Here is a 19,722-nt window from a genome sequence, read left to right as displayed (position 1 = left end):
GGTTAAAACTCAAAGTGGACAATATCATACTAGTGTGGAGATATCTGGATTTCATTGGTCCTAAAAGATTTGAATATATATTTTTTTAAAAAAAATTATCGAACAAATATATAATATATGAAACTTACACATCAAATGAAATTCACTTGGTACCCGATAATATCCCTCTAAAGAGACATGGGTACCATTAATATTCAAGAAGCCAGAAATTATATATTATTTTGAATCCACGTGATATTAACGTCATTTTAAATCTTTTACGATTAGTACAATTATTATAGTATAAATAAATATAAGATGTTTTTTTTAAATTTTCTTTGTTTTACCTATGCAAACAATGAAAATAGATTCGAAATCATAGATTTCAAATGATTCGTTGATCTTACCCAACCCACTCCCATTATAAGTTAATTGATTCTAGCGCAAGAAGACAAGTCCCAAGCCACCAAGAATTGATTGGTACGTGCCACTAGAGTAAGATTCCCTCAAATAAATAAAAGTATAAACTTTATAATAACAAATTTTATAAAATTCATAAACCTTATTATGAAAATAATTGAATCATATTATCTTATATTACGGATGTATCAATTGATCAAAATAATAAACAGCAAATATTCGTTACTATCTTTCCAATCATGTAATTCTCATGTGCCATATGTTATTTAAAAATAGGAAAGTATGTATCAATAATTATACTTTCTTAGTGTGGAGGAGCACTATTATCAAAAAATAATGTTACATGTACGGAGGTACCATCAAATTTTGTACATTAACAATTCTTACCACAGAAAAAATCAATACAAAATTTTTATTTATTAAAATCTCGTAATAAATTCAATACTAAATCACATGAGATAATAGTAAAATCTCACGGTTTAATAAAAAAAATTCACGATATAATTGTTGTGAATATTGTTGTGTGATATTTACAATTGTTTTCGACCATGTTTATCTGTCTTAATTAATTGATCACCCCAATTTCAAGATTCATAATCCTACATCAAAAAAAAAAAATCCGACTTTAACAATAGAAAAATCAATCGTTGCCGTGTACCTATTTTATTTAAGGATTGGCGACGGATTATATTCCGACCCGATATCTTTAATTGTAAAGATCTTATTAAAGATGGAGACATAGCTTAGGTTCTTAATCCCCAAACTACAAAAAAAAAACTTCTACCTCAAAATTTTGAACTAAACTCACACCAAATTGTCATATTTATGTCTTAAATCTATGAAATGTGTATATAGTTGATGATTATAAGACAACTTAAAATTTTTAATAATACAGTCATCCAAGTGCTAAATTTTACTTTTCTCCCAAAATATTACGTCATTTTGTAAACTTACGAAGATCAAACATATGGCATTGAGTCAGATATCAATTGTTAGATAAATCGTTTTTCAATATACCAAATACTACAATTATATCAACGAAATAAACTCGTTAGTCATATATACTTAGTTGATTCAACTTATTACCTCCAAGCACGTACGATATAAATTATAAATAATATTCGAACAAGATTGTCGTATTCGTATGAGAAATCTATCATTATACATATATTTTTATACATTTAAAATATATAAATCTCGTGTAAATAATTTAGAAACGCGACAAAATGCGTGTATGAATGGAATTTTGGTGGCTGGTCATGTGGATGGGACCAGATTACATTATCCGTATGTGGGTGTTTTATAGTTTTTTTTTTTAATCCCAAATCAAGAAAATAAAATCCCTACATTTTCTTTTTAATTTTGTATTATTGTCTTGCATCCATTAAGCGTAGGGGCCCCCGACACCTTTTTTGCAGTGAAATTATAGTAACATAGTGGCCAATTATACATGCAGTAGTTGGACAATTTTAAATATTTAAATTCTTATTACGTCATCTTACGAGTAAATTTTGTGAGAAAAATCTCGTACTTTACCAAATTCACCAAAAATATTTTTTTTACTCTATATAAGAATTATGTCGACTCATCTCACGAATATAAATCTACTAGACTGTCTCATAAGATAGTTACTCGAATCTAATAAACACACATTTCTCATGTGCCTAAAATATAATATCAAATCATTTGTTTTACATACTAAATTCATAAATAAATATAATTCTATAGTTGATTAATATTTTTTTAAACTATTAACGATACATAAATTTTCCTCACTCAAAGTCATTTCACTAACACTTAAGAGTGTCAAGATCATACATGATACAATCTGACACGGTTCAACAGAAAAAAATCAGGTTTGGGGTTTCCGGGTTCGGGTTGGACCTGATAGCTGACCCCAAAAAAATGATTAGGTTGGGTTGGGTTCGGATCAACCTAGGTTGACCCGAAAATTTTAATTTTTTTTAAAAAATATATATTCAATAAATATTTCTTATATTTTTATATATTGTATGTCTGAAAAATATTTATTTTATATTTATATCATAAATTGTCATAAATTAATATTTATTTTGAACATTTTTTTAAAAATTTTTAAACAGATTTAATTTAATAAATATATTTTATTTTTCTACAATTAGCTTTTCAAATTTAAATCATAGATATGATAGAGATTTTATTATTATGTTTTAAATTAAAATATTAGTATTATTTTTTTGAAGTTTATTTAATTTTCTTCAAAAAAAATTATAATAAATTTAAAATCAGGTTGATCGGGTTGATTCAGGTTGAAAGTTTTCGGGTTGACTAGAGTTCGGGTTGAACAATTTTTGAATAGTACTATTTATCAACTCAACCCAACCCACCCTCTCGAATTGACACTCCTAATAATACTCATTGCAAATTTTTAGCTCGAAAACATATAGGAAACTAATTTTCCAAAATAAATTTTTATTAAGTAAATTTGTCAAAAAATTGATTTTTACATTTTAAATAATCAAAATATAACCATATTGTACTAAGTATTTTAAGTCCCTTTATAACATTTTTAAGTCCCTTTATAGCCAATGCTGACTTAACGACATTATAGATCCAACGATCGACTTTTCGCCAACGCTCCAAAGCAAAAATATTAAATATGCAAAAAAAACAAATTATTGTAATAAAAGCAAATCAAATATGGTTTGATTTTTCCTGATTTCCGTATAAGACGTACTGTGTCTCGATAAATTTCAATAAATAAAGACAGTAAAAGCTAAGGGGCAATTTTGTAAAATCAAATGCAATGCAAATGCATAGAACCTGGTCAATCGTATTAACTGCCTTTGTTACATACAAACATTATACGTACATTGGATTAGGATTGAATCGACATGTACATGAATATTATTGGTTAATGTGGTTTATATGTTATCGTTAGTTCGATGATTTATCCAGTATATATCTACGGTTAGCTGTCGTGGATTTTTATTATATATTGTATATTTTGGATTGTCATATAAAATATGAAAAATCTAGAAATATTTTAAATGTGAATTTGGATACACGCGTTTTTCTTTTGAAAAATAGGTAAAAAAAAATTTGAATTGGTTGGAAACAAATTAATTCAGTAATATTTTAATATATGTTATATACTTTTAAAAATATGAAATTTATATGTTTCAGAGTAGCAATTACAGAAACAATTAAAACGTATAGTTTGACTGGTAATATAAAAATTAAAATATTTGATTTACATAGTTATCATCAATTGTAATTTTTAACATAATGATAGCCTTCCATGGAATTTTATTTTTTTTACTTCTCATGCTTTTGTTGTAAAATTATCTTTTAAATTTTCACTTTAGACATAAAAAATTTCAAAATTTTTAGTTATAAAAAATATTGTATCTGTGTATTAAAAACATGTTAAAATGTTTTTATTTTTTATTTTCCAAAATAACATCCTAAAATATAGGAAATTTACTTTGTCCTTTTTTAAGGTGATTAAGCTTAAGCCACGTCCCCTCTCTTCCTTTTTATTTCCCTCACTCTCAAGCCATTTCCTTTTCATGGAAAAGGATAGCAGATTCACCTCTTTCTTGATTCTTCAACAACCCATTTGCATCACTTTTTCTAACCAAACTCGAGGATCTTGCTAACTCATTTGCCAGAAAAGTTTCACATGACTCCCTTTTCTTTTCCCTCTCTGCGAGTTTGAATCCCGGCCCGACTTTACAGGGACTCGAATTCTCATGCCATCATTTCCAAATCCAAAAAGAAACTACGTTTCTGAGCCTGTAAGTTTCAAAGATTGCCTCTTCTTTTTGACTGGTTTTTAAAGCATTTTAGAAAAATCTTTGAGTGATACTTAACTTTTTTCATAACTGAAGAATCAGTTCCAAAAGTGCCCCCCCGAAATCAAAGCTGTGTTATCGCGCTGATTTGTGGGTTTCGATTGTTGAAAGTGAGCGATACATTTATAATTGATAAATTGAGTACATATTGAGCGGAGGATAATGCTGGGGAAAAACTTGAATTTGGATATGAGAATTGGTGGGAGGAAATGCAAGGTGAGAAAGAGGGGTTGTTCTTCTTCTTCATCATCATCTTTGGTGCAGAATTACAAGTTAAAGCGTGCGTTTTTGGTTGGGAAAAGAGTGGGATCAAGCACCCCAGTTCCCTTGTGGAAATTGAATGGTTCAAAATCGCCACGTTTGGAATTTGATAATGGATTCAAGTATGTGGCGGCAAAGGGTGGTGAAAATGCTAAAGATTTTTCGGTGTCGGCTAGAAAATTGGCTGCCACTTTGTGGGAGATTAATGGGCTGCTTCCACCCATAACTAAAAGGGAAAATATGGACGACAAGATGAGTGAAGTGGGAATTGTTAGAAAAGAAAGGATTTTCGAGCCAAATATGGACTCGATGGCACTTGCTTTGTCTGATCAATTTCAGGGTCCTGTTTCTGAGGTGGGATTGTCTGTAATTGGCTTTTTAAGTCATTAGATTAAGATATATGTGAGGCAGTAGAATCGAAACTGATCTATGATATTGAAGTTTTTTACTTCTGAAAATTTGCAGGGTATGGCTGCCTCGAAAGCTGGCTGGCATCGAAACCGGGCATCATCCAGTTCTCAAAAGCTTCTGCTACCCGATCATGCTTTTGGACGTGCTAATTCTTTCAGTAATTGCTTGGTGGAGGTATTTTGATGCTTGAACTTTGTTATGAAATGCAAGTAGATTTTTATTGTATTTTAAGAATCTTTTTTGTGGATTTCTGTTTGTTGATTCCATATTTCTTCTCAATGATTTTAGTGATCTTATTGCATGATGGCTTTTGGAGCAGCTGCTGTTAAGAAATGGACAAAATAGGTTGTTAATTAGATAAACAGAGAACATGGTTTGTGCTTCTTATGGGTTCCTCAAAACTAACAATGTCATATATGGTGGGGAACCATGATTTATTTTTTGGGTTTGGGGCAGTTGTTATATATTTTAAATAAAGCAACCGCAAACCTGTTGTTATTTTCATTTCTCCATCCTATTGAGTCCAACTTGTTTCTCACGATTGTCTCCTAGCATATATCAGCACACGCTTCATTTTTTATTTTCATCTGTCTGATTGTGAATGTCTTCTGCGAAAATCCTCGACAAGATTTAACATGAAGGGTCGGATTCTTTTCTTCTCTTTATCATCTAACAGGTTGATCCAAAACAAAACCACATCCACAGTCCATCTAAACACCTAATTGGATCAAAGACTCATCTTAATGATGTATACAATGGTCTTACAACTTCTAAAGAACTGATCAAACTGTTGAGTCGCATTTGGCCTCTTGATCAGAAAAATTCTACAAGCTTATCCCTTGTATCTGCCTTGAAATTAGAGCTCAATCGTACTTGTACCCACTTCAATCAATATATACTAGAGCAAAGGAATAACCAGACTGATGTCGAAAACATGTTGAAGCACTTTTTAGAGGAAAAGGTTGTTTGGAAAATTAAAGAACAAGATAGGATTCAAAGTGCCGTTGCATCCTTATCAGGGGAGCTCAAGGTAGAGAAGAGGCTAAGGAAACAAACTGAGAAATTGAACAAAAAACTCGGGAAAGAATTAGCCGAAACAAAAGCCTCTTTGTCAAGGGCAACCAAAGAACTCGAAAGAGAGAGACGAGCATGTGAGATCATGGAGCAAGCATGTGATGAGCTGGCTCGAGGAATTGGTGAAGACAAGGCGGAAGTTGAAGAATTGAAGAGAGACTCAGCCAAAGTTCGGAAAGAGGTGGAAAAAGAGAGGGAAATGCTTCATTTAGCTGATGTACTACGCGAGGAAAGAGTGCAGATGAAGCTTTTGGAAGCTAAGTATCAATTCGAGGAGAAAAATGCACTTGTTGACAAGTTGAGAAACGAGCTTGAGTCATTTTTGAAATCGAAGAATGGAGAAGAGCAAGAAGATTACGGCTCTCCTAGATATGAAAAAATTAAGGCACTGGAGAGACATTTGAGGGAGACTTTGCCAGGCTCTTATCAATTTCAAGAAGACGAGAATGATCAGGATCAAGAAACCATAGGCAAAGTGGAGGAAAATGAAGATGAAGATGACTCAGATGATAGTGACCTCCACTCGATTGAACTAAGCGTAGATGAGCTCAACAAGACCTTTCACTGGAATGATACTGTAAAAAATGAGGCGAAGAGAAATTCATTCGACAGAAGCAAAGGGACTATGCCAACATCCGAGAATATACAGAAACCAACCATTTCCTCGCAAGCAAAATTTGCAGATGGCATAGAATGGGAACTCACTACCAATAAACAAGGAAATTTTGATGTGTTTGATAAGAATGTATTGTTTGAATTTGCATCAAAATCTTGGAAAAATGATGCCGAGGACGAAATCCAGAGATACAACGTGATTAAAGATCTGAGAGACAACATCGTTTCTGGTACAAGAATGGTTTCTTCTCAAGAATTTTCTGGTCCAAGCTGAAACACAGTCTGTCTTGAATGAGTTCTAATGGGGTGATATATCCCATCCAGCAATCTACGTCGTGCCCTTCTTCGATACATCAAGGAGATAATTTTGTCCATAGCTACTAAATTTTGCTTGGGAGACTAATAGTTTTCTGGAATTTGATTGTAAAATTGAATTTTCCTTTTTCTTTTTCATTATTTTATATCATTTGCATAAAATTATTAGTACAAAGTTTGCTTCTTTGCTAAAAGTTATGCTGCCAAATATATGTTACACTAGATGTGTTTCATGTTAGAAATGACATGTGCATGCATGCTTTATTATTTTTCAGAGAATATTTAGCTATTTAGACTTGGGCAACTTTTTCATAAATAATTAGATATCTTATTTTTTTTCAATTGGAAAGACATCCATAATCATAATTATATATAATGTTTAATATTGAAATAATAACTCTATTATGATAAATTCATTAAAATACAAAATTATCATTCACACTAAAACATGTTAATATATAAGCACGGTACGTGTGCATAGGTGCACAAGTAGTTACGAAAATTCTCCAACCATCATAGAGAAAAACTCAAGATATAACGAAGAATCATGATGGCATCAATCCAATATATGGTAAGATATTTAATCATCTTAATCCCAAAAAAAATTAATTTATTATTAATACATTCATATCGAATCATATACAAAGTAAATATATAATCCGACGGGTTATAATAACCATCCACGACCAACTATATGTGTGTGTGTGTATATATATATATATAGAGGGCTGTTACCCTGCACCCAAGGATGCAGGGTAACCGTGGGCGACAGCTGAGCTGGCGCCCACATGCGTATTTTCTTTTTTTTTTAAACAAAAATTCGCGACGGTTTTTAAAAATCCGTCGCTAATCGCGACGGTGTTTAAACATCCGTGGCTACTAGCAACGGAATTTTACAAACCGTCGCTAAATGTCTAATTTTAAAAATAACCGGACAGAGGGGGACAGAGGGGCGTTCACAAAATCGATTCTCCCATCCAACCTACCGCCCCACAACACAGAAAAGTTTGAGAGAAACACAACACAGAAAAGTGAGGTTCAACTGAAGGCAAATCTGGAGATCTCGTGCAAGGGTTTTCCGTGCGCCTCAAATCCGTAGGTAACTCGATGTTGTCGGAAAATTTCTCACCCCCGGTAGAATTTATGCGTGAATGTGTTAGAAAACCTCGGGTATAAAAATATGTGTGTGAATGTAAATCGAAGTTGTTAGAAATAAAAATTTGGTTCGATGTATGTGTGAATGTAAGTAAGTGCGGCTCAAATAAAAATTTTTCCGTGCGCCTCAAAAGCACAGTTTGCTTGAAACCTCACAATTTTAAAGAATAAAAAGGAATTTAAATATCTAACCAAAATTACTTTTGTTCATTTCAAACTTTTCTGTGTTGTGGGGCGGTAGGTTGGACAGGAGAATCGATTTTGTGAACGTCCCTCTGTCCGTTTTTTTTTAAAATTAGACATTTAGCGACGGATTCTTAAATTTTAGCGACGGTTTGTAAGCATCCGTCGCGATTAGCGACGGATGTTTAAAAACCGTCGCTAATTGTTGTTTTTTTAAAAAATAAAAAATGCACATGTGGGCGCCAGCTCAGCTGTCGCCCACGGTTACCCTGCACCCTTGGGTGTAGGGTAACAGCCCTCTATATATATATATATATATATATATATATATATATATATATATATATAGAATTTATATATATATATATCATATATATATATATTATATACATCTACTATAGAAGCAAAGCATATAACAACGTTGTTGTGTAAGATTGGAACTTGGACCTAACTCAACCCAAAAGCTAGCTCAGGGGGAGGATTGTCCAATTCCATATATACTACCAAAGGTTAATTATCTTAACCCGTGTGGGGCATTTAACACACACCCCTCTCACGTCCAGGAATGAACATCTGGAGCGGTGGAGTTTACAAATGACCCAATTATGGGCAGAACGGGTGGCCTAATTAACCTTTGAGCTAGCTTTTGGGGGTTGAGTTAGGTCCAAGTTCCAAGCTTAACAACAACGTTTCTATGCTTTGTTTAATATAATATATATATATATATATAATATATATAATACTAATTATATAATAACTATAATAGTATATATATACTATATATATATATTATTATCTATATATATATATCTTAGATAATATTATTAAACACATAAACTGTGGAACCCTGGCTCTGATACCATGTTAAGATTGGAACTTGGACCTAACTCAACCCCAAAAGCTAGCTCAAGGGGGAGGATTGTCCAAACCAATATATACAACTCCCAAGTTATTTATTCAACCGATGTAGGACAATTAACAGTTGTCACCTCATTGCTATGTCAGTTTCTAATTGCTAGCAAAATCAAGGAGAAGGAATTGCTGTGTGTTTGTGTCTGAAACCTAAAGAAATGCTGTAGGGGCCATGTCCCAAAACAGAGACCTTGCACTTATATTAAACTAAGTACCAACCACAGCTGGAAGATATGTATTTGTAATGGGATTCCAATGTCCAAAACACGTCAATTCATTCATGCATTAGGTCATGGCTAGCTTTTGTCAACCATGTTACCTTTGTCAGCCTGATTAATTAATCAAGTGTGTGTGTATATATATATATATATTAATAAATATATTTAAAATTAAATGATTTCACATTTTCCGCCTCGAACAAGTGGAAAATGATTGCCCTAAGATAAGAAATGTTTATAAAATTTTGTTATGGACTTTTTGTTTTTTTGGCATATAAATTTTATTCCATAATATTAATTAATTAACACAGCTATAATCAGAATTTTTATGTCGACCCACAATATATAATCACTTATCATTCATATAATATAAATAATTATCACATGTGCATGCACCATTAGCGAGTGGCTCAACATGAAACCTTGATTGTGATATTGAATTATTTTCTTGTCAAGTTTAACGTAGACCACACAACATGGACGAATATCTCACACAAAATTTATAGAGATATTATGTCTTGATAATGCTAGATTACAAGTGGTGGATGCCAAGTGTGTGTGGAAAATATTCCTGTGTTTATTGGTTTTATATTTTAACATATTCTTGATAAACTCATCTTAGATTACCTCACATGTCAATTTGTGAGACGAATCTTATAATTTGATCATTAATGAAAAAATATTACTTATTTATTGCGACAGCTCATTTTGCTTATTTTTGGCAATTTTCTTGGGTAATGAACTATTTGGTTTAGTTAACTGTAAGTTCACTGACATTACCCTTTTATTATTTCTGAATGTCGGCCTTCTGCTATTAATTTCTGAATAATCTTAAATATGTCGATCTAACAAGATTTTTGTCCTAAGTTCACTTGTATGAGGATGAGCTGCCCTGTGCGGTATCCAGAAAAACAAAAAAAAAATTATTCAAGAAGATTTAATATCATTATAAATTCGCTTCATAACCAACGATATGGAGTACATTATTCCTTAACTAAAATCAGTACATCCAGTTATTACTACAACATGGTAACCTGATTCAAGAACTATATATTAGATATAAATTTAAACACAGATCAGTCATCTAATCGCGAAAAAACATCAGAGAAATCGAATAATGGAAGCTTTAATTATTTAATGAAAAAAATGTATTATTTGAAAAACCCTTTATTGGAAGAAGACCAACGAAGCGAAGAAAATATGCAAAGTAGAACCATGGAGACAAATCCGGCGAGGAGGATGCCGGTTGAAATGTTGGCCATGTTTAGGAATTTCTTTCCTTCGTCGCTGAGGGGAAAAGCTCTTTTAAACTCGCACGATATGCCGAAACCAACGCCGACTCCCGTTGCCAACAGAAATGCTGTTACCTGCAAATTATATATAGTTTTTTTTTTTCCGTAATTAATTTGATTATCGTCGAAATGCTGGTACGACTTCATGTGTCACTAATATATGACGACATGTTAGCTCTCGATGAAAATTTCGTTAAACATGCAAATTTAATATCAGATTTGGCGAATAGACTGACGAAAAAACCACTGAGACTAACTTGTAGGATCAAGTTTTTGTAAATTTTCCTACTATTTAAACAAAATCTGTGCAATTTTCCAAAAGCTAGCTAAAGTTTCACACTTCAAAAGTTTCTTCAATCATTTTACATATGGAATAATATAGTTTGTCATCATGTTATGTATATATATATATAATTGGAATTTTCTTTTCTAACTAAACCCAAACATTTTCTTTTTATCATACTAATCTATGCCATAATACTGATGAAAAATAATTTATACATTCAATATTTTATTGATTGCAAAAATTAAAAAAGTTGAAGATTTGTTGACCTTGTCTCCATAAAAATCAAACTCTTGGAGGAATCCGTTGCGTATGAGCCTCTTCTCTTTTGCAACATTATATATTGCAAATGGAATTTGAACGAGTGTATAAATAACTCCTATGCCACCAACTGCGACTATGTACCTATTCAAGTATAAAATCACAATTAATAATCGATTTCTCCATAATACTTTATGTATAAACATGCATTTTTTTTCTAGTTACCTAAAACCGATAAAGTCGTAGAACATAGTTTTAGAGCCATCGTCATCTTTGGCCTTGTTGATGACCATAACCACGATGGAGGCAACCAATGCTAAAAGAGTGAAGATCCTCAGAAAAAGAATCGTGTTCAGCATAGCCCGGCTAGCCATTAGTGCTCGCAAGTCAAAAACTGGTGCGCGCGCGTGTACGTGTGTGTGTTTTTTTTTCCTGAAGTGAGAAATGTAACCTTATTTATAAGAAAATTAATATATGTCGTGATGAATTATAGTTCTTGGATATGCCGATAAAATCGAACGCGTTTAGGGAGATGCTGCTGCAGCTGGCCACGGACAACATTAATATTATTCGGCTAGACAGTTTTAAAAATTCAAATATTGCCCATGAATCAAGATCAAAAGGAGAACAATGAAGTTCTGATGTTTTTTTAATAGTAAAAATGGGGAAAGAAACAAATACCAGATGACACAAAATGAAAGAGGACAATATCACATCCAAATTAGTTGGTCAATAAATAAATACAAGGACAATAAGAAAATAATACAGACTAACATAGTAATTATAGTAGAATATTATATTAACATGTTATTTAGAATAGAAGAGGTGATCAAATGTTGGTTAATTTCTAAGAAACATACTCATGGGCGCGCATTCGGTTACCATGTATACTTTTTAAGTAGTAAAACTTTGACTCAATATTATGATTTTAGAGAATTTTGTTAGTTATATCATGTCGGTTGGATAAAATATCTGAGAGTTGTATATATGGTCTTGGACAATCCTCCTCCCTTGAGCTAACTTTTGGGATTGAGTTAGGTCCAAGTTTCCAACCTTAACATGGTATCAGAGCTCGGGTTCCACCATTGCGTGTTGGACTGCCCATAGCTGGGTCACCCGTTCTGCTCATAATTGGGTCATTTGTAAACTTCACGCTCCAGATGTTCATTCCTGGACGTGAGGCAGGTGTCTTAGTTGTCCCACATCGGTTGGATAAAATACCTGAGAGTTGTATATATGGTCTTGGACAATCCTCCTCCCTTGAGTTAGCTTTGGGGTTGAGTTAGGTTCAAGTTTCAATCTTAACAAAATTAAGTTACATCAGAGGATTAAACATTCTCGAAAGTTTAATCTTGACTTTTGATGAAGATGTCGTCATCGGCTCCGGCGGCGCGGCGCGGTGGCTTCCAAGATATATATTTTATTTATAATTGATTTTTAAAAATACATTAAAAATATTAGATTGCGTTTCTCATTTATTTCCAATCACCTTGATTTATAAGAATAACCCTCTTTTTTTGAAAAGATAATTATTTTTAAAAAAAATTATCGATAACAAAAAGATTGTTAAGTATTAATAAATGGATAAAAACAACAACCGAATCATGGTCTTGAAAATATTACCCAAATAATTTTTTAACTATACATTGTATATAAAAGATATAAGAAGAAAACAAAGTTCAGTAGCGAAAAAATAAAACTCATCCATCTCACAACCCAGGAAGCGGAGAGATTTCTGCGAAGATCTTCGTTATCTTTTCGTGGAAAAACCAAAACAGAAAAATCAGAGAAAAAACATTACAATATAATAAATTAATGGGCAAAAACGTGCAATATACGTACAAATACATCGAACGTGATTGAAATATTGGATACAAATAAATTTATCTTAATCTTATCTACTTTTAAATCATCATATCACTTATCATAAACAACATAATTTTTATAAAAATAATCTTTACATATTTTATTTTAACATAATCTCTAAATTTTATATCATATCTATATGTATAAAGTACGTAATCATTCACATAAGTATACATTATTATTCTTAAAAGTGAGATCTTAGATATTTAACCACCCCTAGAACAACAACAAATGTCAAAGCAAAAACAACAATGATTCTAATATGAAATTAAAAATAAACTAGATAAACTTTATTTAAAATATAAATAAAATTAAAAATTCAGTCAAGTTAAAAGAGACGAAAAATCTATTTAAAAATTGTTTGAGACGGTCTCAGGGTCGTATTTGTGAGAAGGATCTCTTATTTGGGCACCCATAAAAAGTATTACTTTTATGCTAAGAGTATTACTTTTATGGTGAAATGGGTAGGTTGACCCGTTCTCACGGATTATGACCCGTGAGACGGTCTCACATGAGACTCACTCTTTAAAAATATTGTATTTTACATGGTGAAAATATACTAAGAACAAGATCATATTTCTTGATACAAAAATCGACATATTCTTGGCGACCGGTGAAATTCAAAACTTTAGCGAGATGAGTTATCATATCGGTAACAAAAAATATCATACGTAGGCATGATCTCAGATTGGGTTTGTGTAAACTCGAGGACCAAAAACTTGTGTGAGACGGTCTCACGAGCCGTATTTTGTAAGACATGTCTCTTATTTGGGTATCCATAAAAAATATTACTTTTTATGCTAAGAGTATTATTTTTTATTATGAATATCGGTAAGGTTAACTCAGTCTCACAGATAAAGATTCGTGAGACCGTCTCACAACAGACCTACTCAAACTCGAAAAGGTTATTTGTCAACCTCTTATGACTTAGTTATATAAATTTTATTCGGATTTTTCACCAAGAAAAAAGGACGCAACAGGCAAATAAATCAAGATGATTCTGTTTTGAACATCATATAATGCACACACATTCACAATTGCATGCGTAATCCGACCTAAACTATACATACTTTGCATCAAAGCCTACCAATTTGATATAGTAAAATAATTCCATAAAAAAATATCATTCCCTTGTACTTACGTTCATATATGTTCATAATTTCCCCGTCAATGAATCCCATATTAACTCACAAATTCCACAAAGAAGACACCTCTTGGACGGTGGACTTCGCAACCCAGTCGGCCTCATGGGGCGTAAGTATAAAAGAGCTACACGGCTAACGAGTCGATCTTTGCACGGCTCATCGTCGACATCTAAACACGACGTTCTCGGTGTAGTCCACCACATCTCGTAATGATATATAATTTGACGTCGATTCATGATTTTGATTCGAATGTCTATTGCTTTTACGGCTGCATGTTACTGTACTCCTCGAAACTTCGGGCGGGGGCGCAGTTGGTTTTTCTTGGCACATTGTTCTCGAAAGTGGTTTTTTTTTTTAATGAGCCTGGCTTTTTGAGATTTATATTAGCTTTTATAATCTCAGATGTTCTTATTGAACCCGATATAAAGAAAATTTGACGTATTTTACTAGGATTCAATCTGTAGAATTTAACAGTATATTATACCTAAATTCTTTGGATTTGTTAGTATCTTTTTAAGCTTAATCTTGAATTTCAAAGCTTGATAAAATCAAGGATGACTAGAATATAGTTGCCACGATTCTTATAACGCAACAAAACTTAATTTATTTTATGATTTTTTTTCAACAAACCAAATTTAAAATAATTATCTAATATTGATATCAAAATCACTTGTAGATAAAATATTGCTCTCCATATCCGTCCCTTGTTTGAAATAAGATTTTTAAGTTAGAAGAATAATTATAAATATTTTTAAAATAATTTGATGATAATTAAATATTTATAATTATATTTTACATTTATTAAATTAATTTAAATATATTTATTAAAAATATATTTATAAATATACATTTAATTAATAATTAAAATAGTAATAATATTTTAAATATTAATTTTATTGCTATATAAATTTTAGTGATAATTATAATATTATTGTTTTTTTAAAATAATAAAAATATATGAAATTAATTTATAAAAAATATAATAAAAATTTAAATATTATATTAATTATTTAATTTTCATATTATATTATTGAAGATAATTTAAGGATATTATGGTCAATATACAATCTTATTATGATCACTATTCGAGAATTATACATTATGACACGAGAGATATTTAATCACACAAATAACATGATTAGTGAGGACTTTCAATAATAATCAAGAGTTTGAGGACTATAAATAAAAAATGAACCAAACCCAAACATAGCCTTAGAAGTAAATTTAGTGCCTACTTTATCCCATCATTCTCTACTTATTACGAAAAATTTCAAATGACAGTGAAATTTATTATACTTATTCAACGTAAACCAGGTCACATGATACGCGTATATTACATAAACGAGTAATGTACATACACTGCTATTGAGGGAACATCGTCTGTTTCCGTGGCGACACCTGCACTCTGTGAAACAGGTTACTTTAAACGTACTGAAAATAATTTAGATACCTGCATTCTCGTATTGTAGACTAGTTTGGTTATGTAAATGCTAGACAATTTAAGGGTTCCTTGGTTCAACAAGATCAAGTATCCAGTTGTGTTTTATTCATCATGGCGTCGACTACAGAAGTACTTGGTGGTGGAGTTTGGGCTTGCAGAATACTGCTGCTGGTCATGGTATCATAATCTTCATGTAACGTGTTCAAACTGTTCCAGTCGATTTCAGCTAATATTCAGAAGTCATGGAATGCAAGGAAAAATGAGGAAAAGAAAGAAGAAATAAACAGATGACTAAGGATACGTTCTGTCCTCCACATGTCGGTGATGCTCACATCCGCATCAGACAACAGCCAATAATCAGCAATACTCTACGAAAACATGAAACAGAAGCTCAAGAAAGTCAATATTTCATGCTATTAATGAAAGATAGGTGGATCTTGTGCGATGATATTTTAATATAATAAATTAATATGGTTAATTTTCATTGGACTTACGTCGATATATGGCACGACATTTATGATTCCACTCACGAAATCATGTGATGTACTTGCATCTGAGCATATTCTTGGAGCTTCAATTCCCTGCAATTCAACATTGTTTCCTATGTTCTCCTCCATGGGAGGTTGTGTAGATGCATTCTCATTAACATTTGAAGTTTCAAGGATGTTCGGCTGGGGCTCGACAGTATTTATCACCTCAAAATTCTCCTCGAATTGACTAAACTCGAAATTAAGAACAAAACAGAAGGCAACCAAAAAAAAAAAAAAAAACTTGCTTCAGAACAGATGCCAGAATATCAAATTTCATCTATGAAACCGTGAGCAGATATTAAGATAGCAAAAAAGTATAAAAATGAAACATACCTGACAAGGTAAACATCTATGCGCCCCATTGTGCTTCGAAGAACTATTCTGTATCTCCCCTGTGGATAATCAACAGCCTATGACGAGTGAATCAGTACTAAGTTACATGCACAATTACAGTAAACTATCTCATATCTGGGTTACAATTAGCAGAGGAAAGGAAGTAAAATAACCTCATCTGGATCAGGGACTTCTAATGTGGTTCCATGTGGAGCTTTAATGGCTATAAGAGTTTGATTCTAACGACAAAAAATTAACCATGTGTCAGTATTAATGGACTGTCAAATACATCTGGTTCAACCAATATAATAGCTATACCTGGAAGCAAGGTAAGTTTTTTATGTCATCTTCTGTGACAAAAAGCCACCTAGAGTGATGGTAAAATAAAGGAAATCAAAGTAATTTATTTTTTGTGGAATATTAGAATGGAGTTTTACCTCTGATTGTTTTCATCTTCACTGAGGCCCCTCAATCTCTCCTGTGTTTCTCTGAATCAAGATAATTTATCAGAGAGGATGATTAACCACAATTAGAAAAATCTTGTTGATGCCATAGAACTATAGACGCATAGGGTATCACCTTATCCGTTCATCTAGTGTGCTGTCTTCAAGTTTTAGATTTTCTACTTCTTTCTGAAACAAAGTAATTCAAATAATAAAAAGGAATGCAGAAAAAATATATAAAGTATATTTTTATGTACTACCTGTAAACCAGAAAGACTCTCGTCATCTTCTCCAGGTCTCGAGCCGTCTAATCCCCTATTCGACAACAATACTCATAAGCAACGCTGATTATCATAATGGTGGTACTCAAGGGTAAACATGACGTTAAACTGAAAAACACTTCAACCAAATAAATAAATATTTGATGGTTGCTTCCATACTTCCACTTGATTCTGTTTTTGAGTTTCTTTTCTATGAGATCAATGCCTTCGAGAACATTAGTTATATCATAAATACGCCTCTTCTGTACCTGTTGAAACATAAGAAACTTTCAAACACTGTGACTTATGGCATGGTAAAAAATGTAGCATCGATTTCAATAATATATTCACCTCTAACATCCCTGCAGCATTATTCAAATCAAGAATACCATTTTCTGCATGCTTAATAAGATTAATGAACTTCTTTGTTAAAAGACCTGAAAGGAAAAAGTTATTTTTTTTAGATTTGACCATTGATTAAACAGAGGATTAAGCAAAGATTTTTAATAAATCAAATAATTACTAGATGCAAATACATACATCTGAAAGGATTGAGGAGAAATATTTCTGAAATTGACTGAAAAAATTCTATTACCTAATGAGCTATCATAACGGCATGGACCAACAGGTGTGAGATTGTTATTTCCCAGTGATGGAGAACCTGCGTAAAGATGTGATCAGAAACTACAAACTATCTTCCTCGTTATTTATTTGGACAAAATTCAGAGTGCCAAACATCACATGAGATTAAAATAGTAAAATTCACCAATAATTAACAATGGAGTTTGAGAACCTGCTTTGCTAGACTTCGTTGTCCTTGGAACCTTTTGGGCCCTTCCTGCTTTTCCAGATACAGCCATTCCACTCTTCCGCTTCAATGACTTGAGCAGACGCAAAAACATGTCACAGACTCACAAACACCAACATTTACCAAATCGAGAAAACAAGTAGCAAGTGCAATAATTACAGAACCACCGTGGATGATACTACATCATGTGCTTTCTGTGCAACCTCATATGATATTTAGGACAACTAGAGCTGAAGAATCAGAAGAACTTAACTCAGTCAAGCTTTTCAAGTGGTGAAGCTAAAAAGAATTTTTGCCATAACTTTAAGGCTATCAAAAATTAAAGCTTAAAAGCAACACTAGCAGGATCACATTAAGAGACATCACTACATACAGATTAAGTGAGGAAAAACAGTTAATGAACTTTTTTGTTAAAATCATCATAACTGAAATTTTATCCATTCAGTTGCGTTTTACAACACGAAGATAATGACTAATCCAAGGTCATTTGTAACACAACCAAAGCAACTCTATACAATTTATTTCAAGTAATGATGGAAATGGACAGTTAACATCCATGAGGGAGGATGTAAAACATGTGGCAACATTAAACCTGAAATAAAACGAAAACCTTTTGTGATGAAATCAGGTAAACAATCGGTCGAATCCAGTTGGTGAGAGAAAGAGAGAGAAATAGTCATCGATAGAGCTTCAGAACACAGATATTATCCAGTAAAACCAAAGAAAGCAACTTCAGTTAGCTTACAAATCAAATAATTAATTCACCACAGACACCGAGATTTCCTTGAATAACAAAATTCACTTTGCAGTACGCAAAAATCAACAATCAGTGAACATTCAACTCGCCTAAAGATTTACACCCAAAGTTCAACATCATTCATTCATCTGGAACCACTCAATTCATAAAATCTAAGCACACAAAAAACAAATCAAGAAACAAAGTTAATGACAGCCGCAATTCAACCTCAGTTTTCCTTTTTAACTACACGAGTAATATCAAGGACAAGCATGCTCACACAACCGTAATTATGAGATTCGAAACAAAAACCGGAACACTCACAGGCGGCGTATTTACGACGACAACCTCATCAAGTTCCTGATTATCCCCGAGGCGCGAAGAATTTTCAGCCGCGAAGTGCTGGTAATCGCCGCCCCTTCCAAACGGAGGCTTTACGGAAGTAAAAGGCAACTGTTTTCTAGAAGACTTCTGCTCCGATTGCCGCTCTTCCTCCATGATTAGATCTTTTCTCCAGGTGACAAATGGAAGTGGGAATTGAAGTAGATCTGTTTCGGGTGAGAAGGAACAAAAATGGAAGGGGAAAAGAAAAGGAGGGAAGAAACGAGCTGTGGGAAGAACTTGCCATTTATTTTATTTTTATTATTGCAAACTACTCGATCATTACTATTTACATTTCTCTGTATTATAAGTTTTGATTAGTTTAAATTGAAAATTAATTACCACATTAAATTCTAAATTGGACTTAAGCTCGTGTGTGATGAGGTTAATGTCACATGTGATAATACATTCATATTGTTTCGGAAAGAAAATAACTTTTGAATGAGATCTTCTGATTTCACAAAATATTAAAAAGTACGTTCTTTTTTAAAAAAATATTGAATTAGATTCTAAATTGACGGATTATATGATCTACATAGTTATACACTGTTTACAAATTATTAT

At 32.4% G+C, this 19,722-nt stretch overlaps 3 protein-coding genes across 6 annotated transcripts; 1 reads left to right on the top strand and 2 right to left on the bottom strand.

Moving 5' to 3' along the window:
* The first annotated feature begins 3,914 nt into the window (after positions 1 to 3,914).
* On the top strand, positions 3,915 to 7,108 carry LOC140842377 (uncharacterized). The gene is made up of 3 exons (XM_073210230.1): positions 3,915 to 4,850; positions 4,962 to 5,081; positions 5,584 to 7,108. The coding sequence occupies exons 1-3, from the start codon at positions 4,398 to 4,400 to the stop codon at positions 6,868 to 6,870; spliced, it is 1,860 nt and encodes a 619-aa protein (XP_073066331.1). The 5' UTR covers positions 3,915 to 4,397; the 3' UTR covers positions 6,871 to 7,108.
* Positions 7,109 to 10,471: 3,363 nt separating this feature from the next.
* On the bottom strand, positions 10,472 to 11,694 carry LOC140803860 (CASP-like protein 4D1). The gene is made up of 3 exons (XM_073159715.1): positions 11,441 to 11,694; positions 11,224 to 11,359; positions 10,472 to 10,746 (listed from the first exon to the last, which is right to left on the bottom strand). The coding sequence occupies exons 1-3, from the start codon at positions 11,587 to 11,589 to the stop codon at positions 10,531 to 10,533; spliced, it is 501 nt and encodes a 166-aa protein (XP_073015816.1). The 5' UTR covers positions 11,590 to 11,694; the 3' UTR covers positions 10,472 to 10,530.
* A 3,800-nt stretch (positions 11,695 to 15,494) lies between these two features.
* LOC140842375 (transcription factor E2FB-like) lies at positions 15,495 to 19,427 on the bottom strand. Of its 4 annotated transcripts, none has more exons than XM_073210226.1 (14): positions 19,102 to 19,427; positions 18,000 to 18,114; positions 17,829 to 17,894; positions 17,585 to 17,670; positions 17,414 to 17,502; positions 17,234 to 17,288; positions 17,110 to 17,162; positions 16,968 to 17,018; positions 16,849 to 16,897; positions 16,704 to 16,769; positions 16,531 to 16,607; positions 16,162 to 16,384; positions 15,969 to 16,035; positions 15,495 to 15,893 (listed from the first exon to the last, which is right to left on the bottom strand). In XM_073210226.1, the coding sequence occupies exons 1-14, from the start codon at positions 19,273 to 19,275 to the stop codon at positions 15,751 to 15,753; spliced, it is 1,314 nt and encodes a 437-aa protein (XP_073066327.1). In that variant the 5' UTR covers positions 19,276 to 19,427; the 3' UTR covers positions 15,495 to 15,750. The 4 variants fall into 4 exon arrangements, with proteins under 4 accessions (XP_073066327.1, XP_073066328.1, XP_073066329.1 ...); XM_073210227.1 differs by having other exon boundaries at positions 16,531 to 16,589; XM_073210228.1 differs by having other exon boundaries at positions 18,027 to 18,114; positions 19,102 to 19,426.
* Positions 19,428 to 19,722: the final 295 nt, after the last annotated feature.

This window comes from Primulina eburnea, chromosome 10 (genome assembly GCF_022965805.1).
Source record: "Primulina eburnea isolate SZY01 chromosome 10, ASM2296580v1, whole genome shotgun sequence".
In the NCBI taxonomy this organism is placed as follows: Eukaryota; Viridiplantae; Streptophyta; class Magnoliopsida; order Lamiales; family Gesneriaceae; genus Primulina; species Primulina eburnea.
This window is presented reverse-complemented; position numbering and strand designations above follow the sequence as displayed.

What these genes read in the sequence shown, in the direction of transcription:
- LOC140803860 (XM_073159715.1), bottom strand. Translation starts at nt 11,589, where the DNA reads ATGGCTAGCCGGGCTATGCTGAACACGATTCTTTTTCTGAGGATCTTC. An exon ending in TACGACTTTATCGGTTTTAG is followed by an intron (nt 11,360 to 11,440) that starts GTAACTAGAAAA and finishes ATACTTGAATAG; the next exon opens with GTACATAGTCGCAGTTGGTG. An exon ending in TTGATTTTTATGGAGACAAG is followed by an intron (nt 10,747 to 11,223) that starts GTCAACAAATCT and finishes TATAATTTGCAG; the next exon opens with GTAACAGCATTTCTGTTGGC.
- LOC140842377 (XM_073210230.1), top strand. Translation starts at nt 4,398, where the DNA reads ATGCTGGGGAAAAACTTGAATTTGGATATGAGAATTGGTGGGAGGAAA. An exon ending in TTCAGGGTCCTGTTTCTGAG is followed by an intron (nt 4,851 to 4,961) that starts GTGGGATTGTCT and finishes GAAAATTTGCAG; the next exon opens with GGTATGGCTGCCTCGAAAGC. An exon ending in TCAGTAATTGCTTGGTGGAG is followed by an intron (nt 5,082 to 5,583) that starts GTATTTTGATGC and finishes ATCATCTAACAG; the next exon opens with GTTGATCCAAAACAAAACCA.
- LOC140842375 (XM_073210226.1), bottom strand. Translation starts at nt 19,275, where the DNA reads ATGGAGGAAGAGCGGCAATCGGAGCAGAAGTCTTCTAGAAAACAGTTG. An exon ending in ATGCTGCAGGGATGTTAGAG is followed by an intron (nt 17,503 to 17,584) that starts GTGAATATATTA and finishes ATGTTTCAACAG; the next exon opens with GTACAGAAGAGGCGTATTTA. An exon ending in GAAGATGAAAACAATCAGAG is followed by an intron (nt 16,898 to 16,967) that starts GTAAAACTCCAT and finishes CCATCACTCTAG; the next exon opens with GTGGCTTTTTGTCACAGAAG.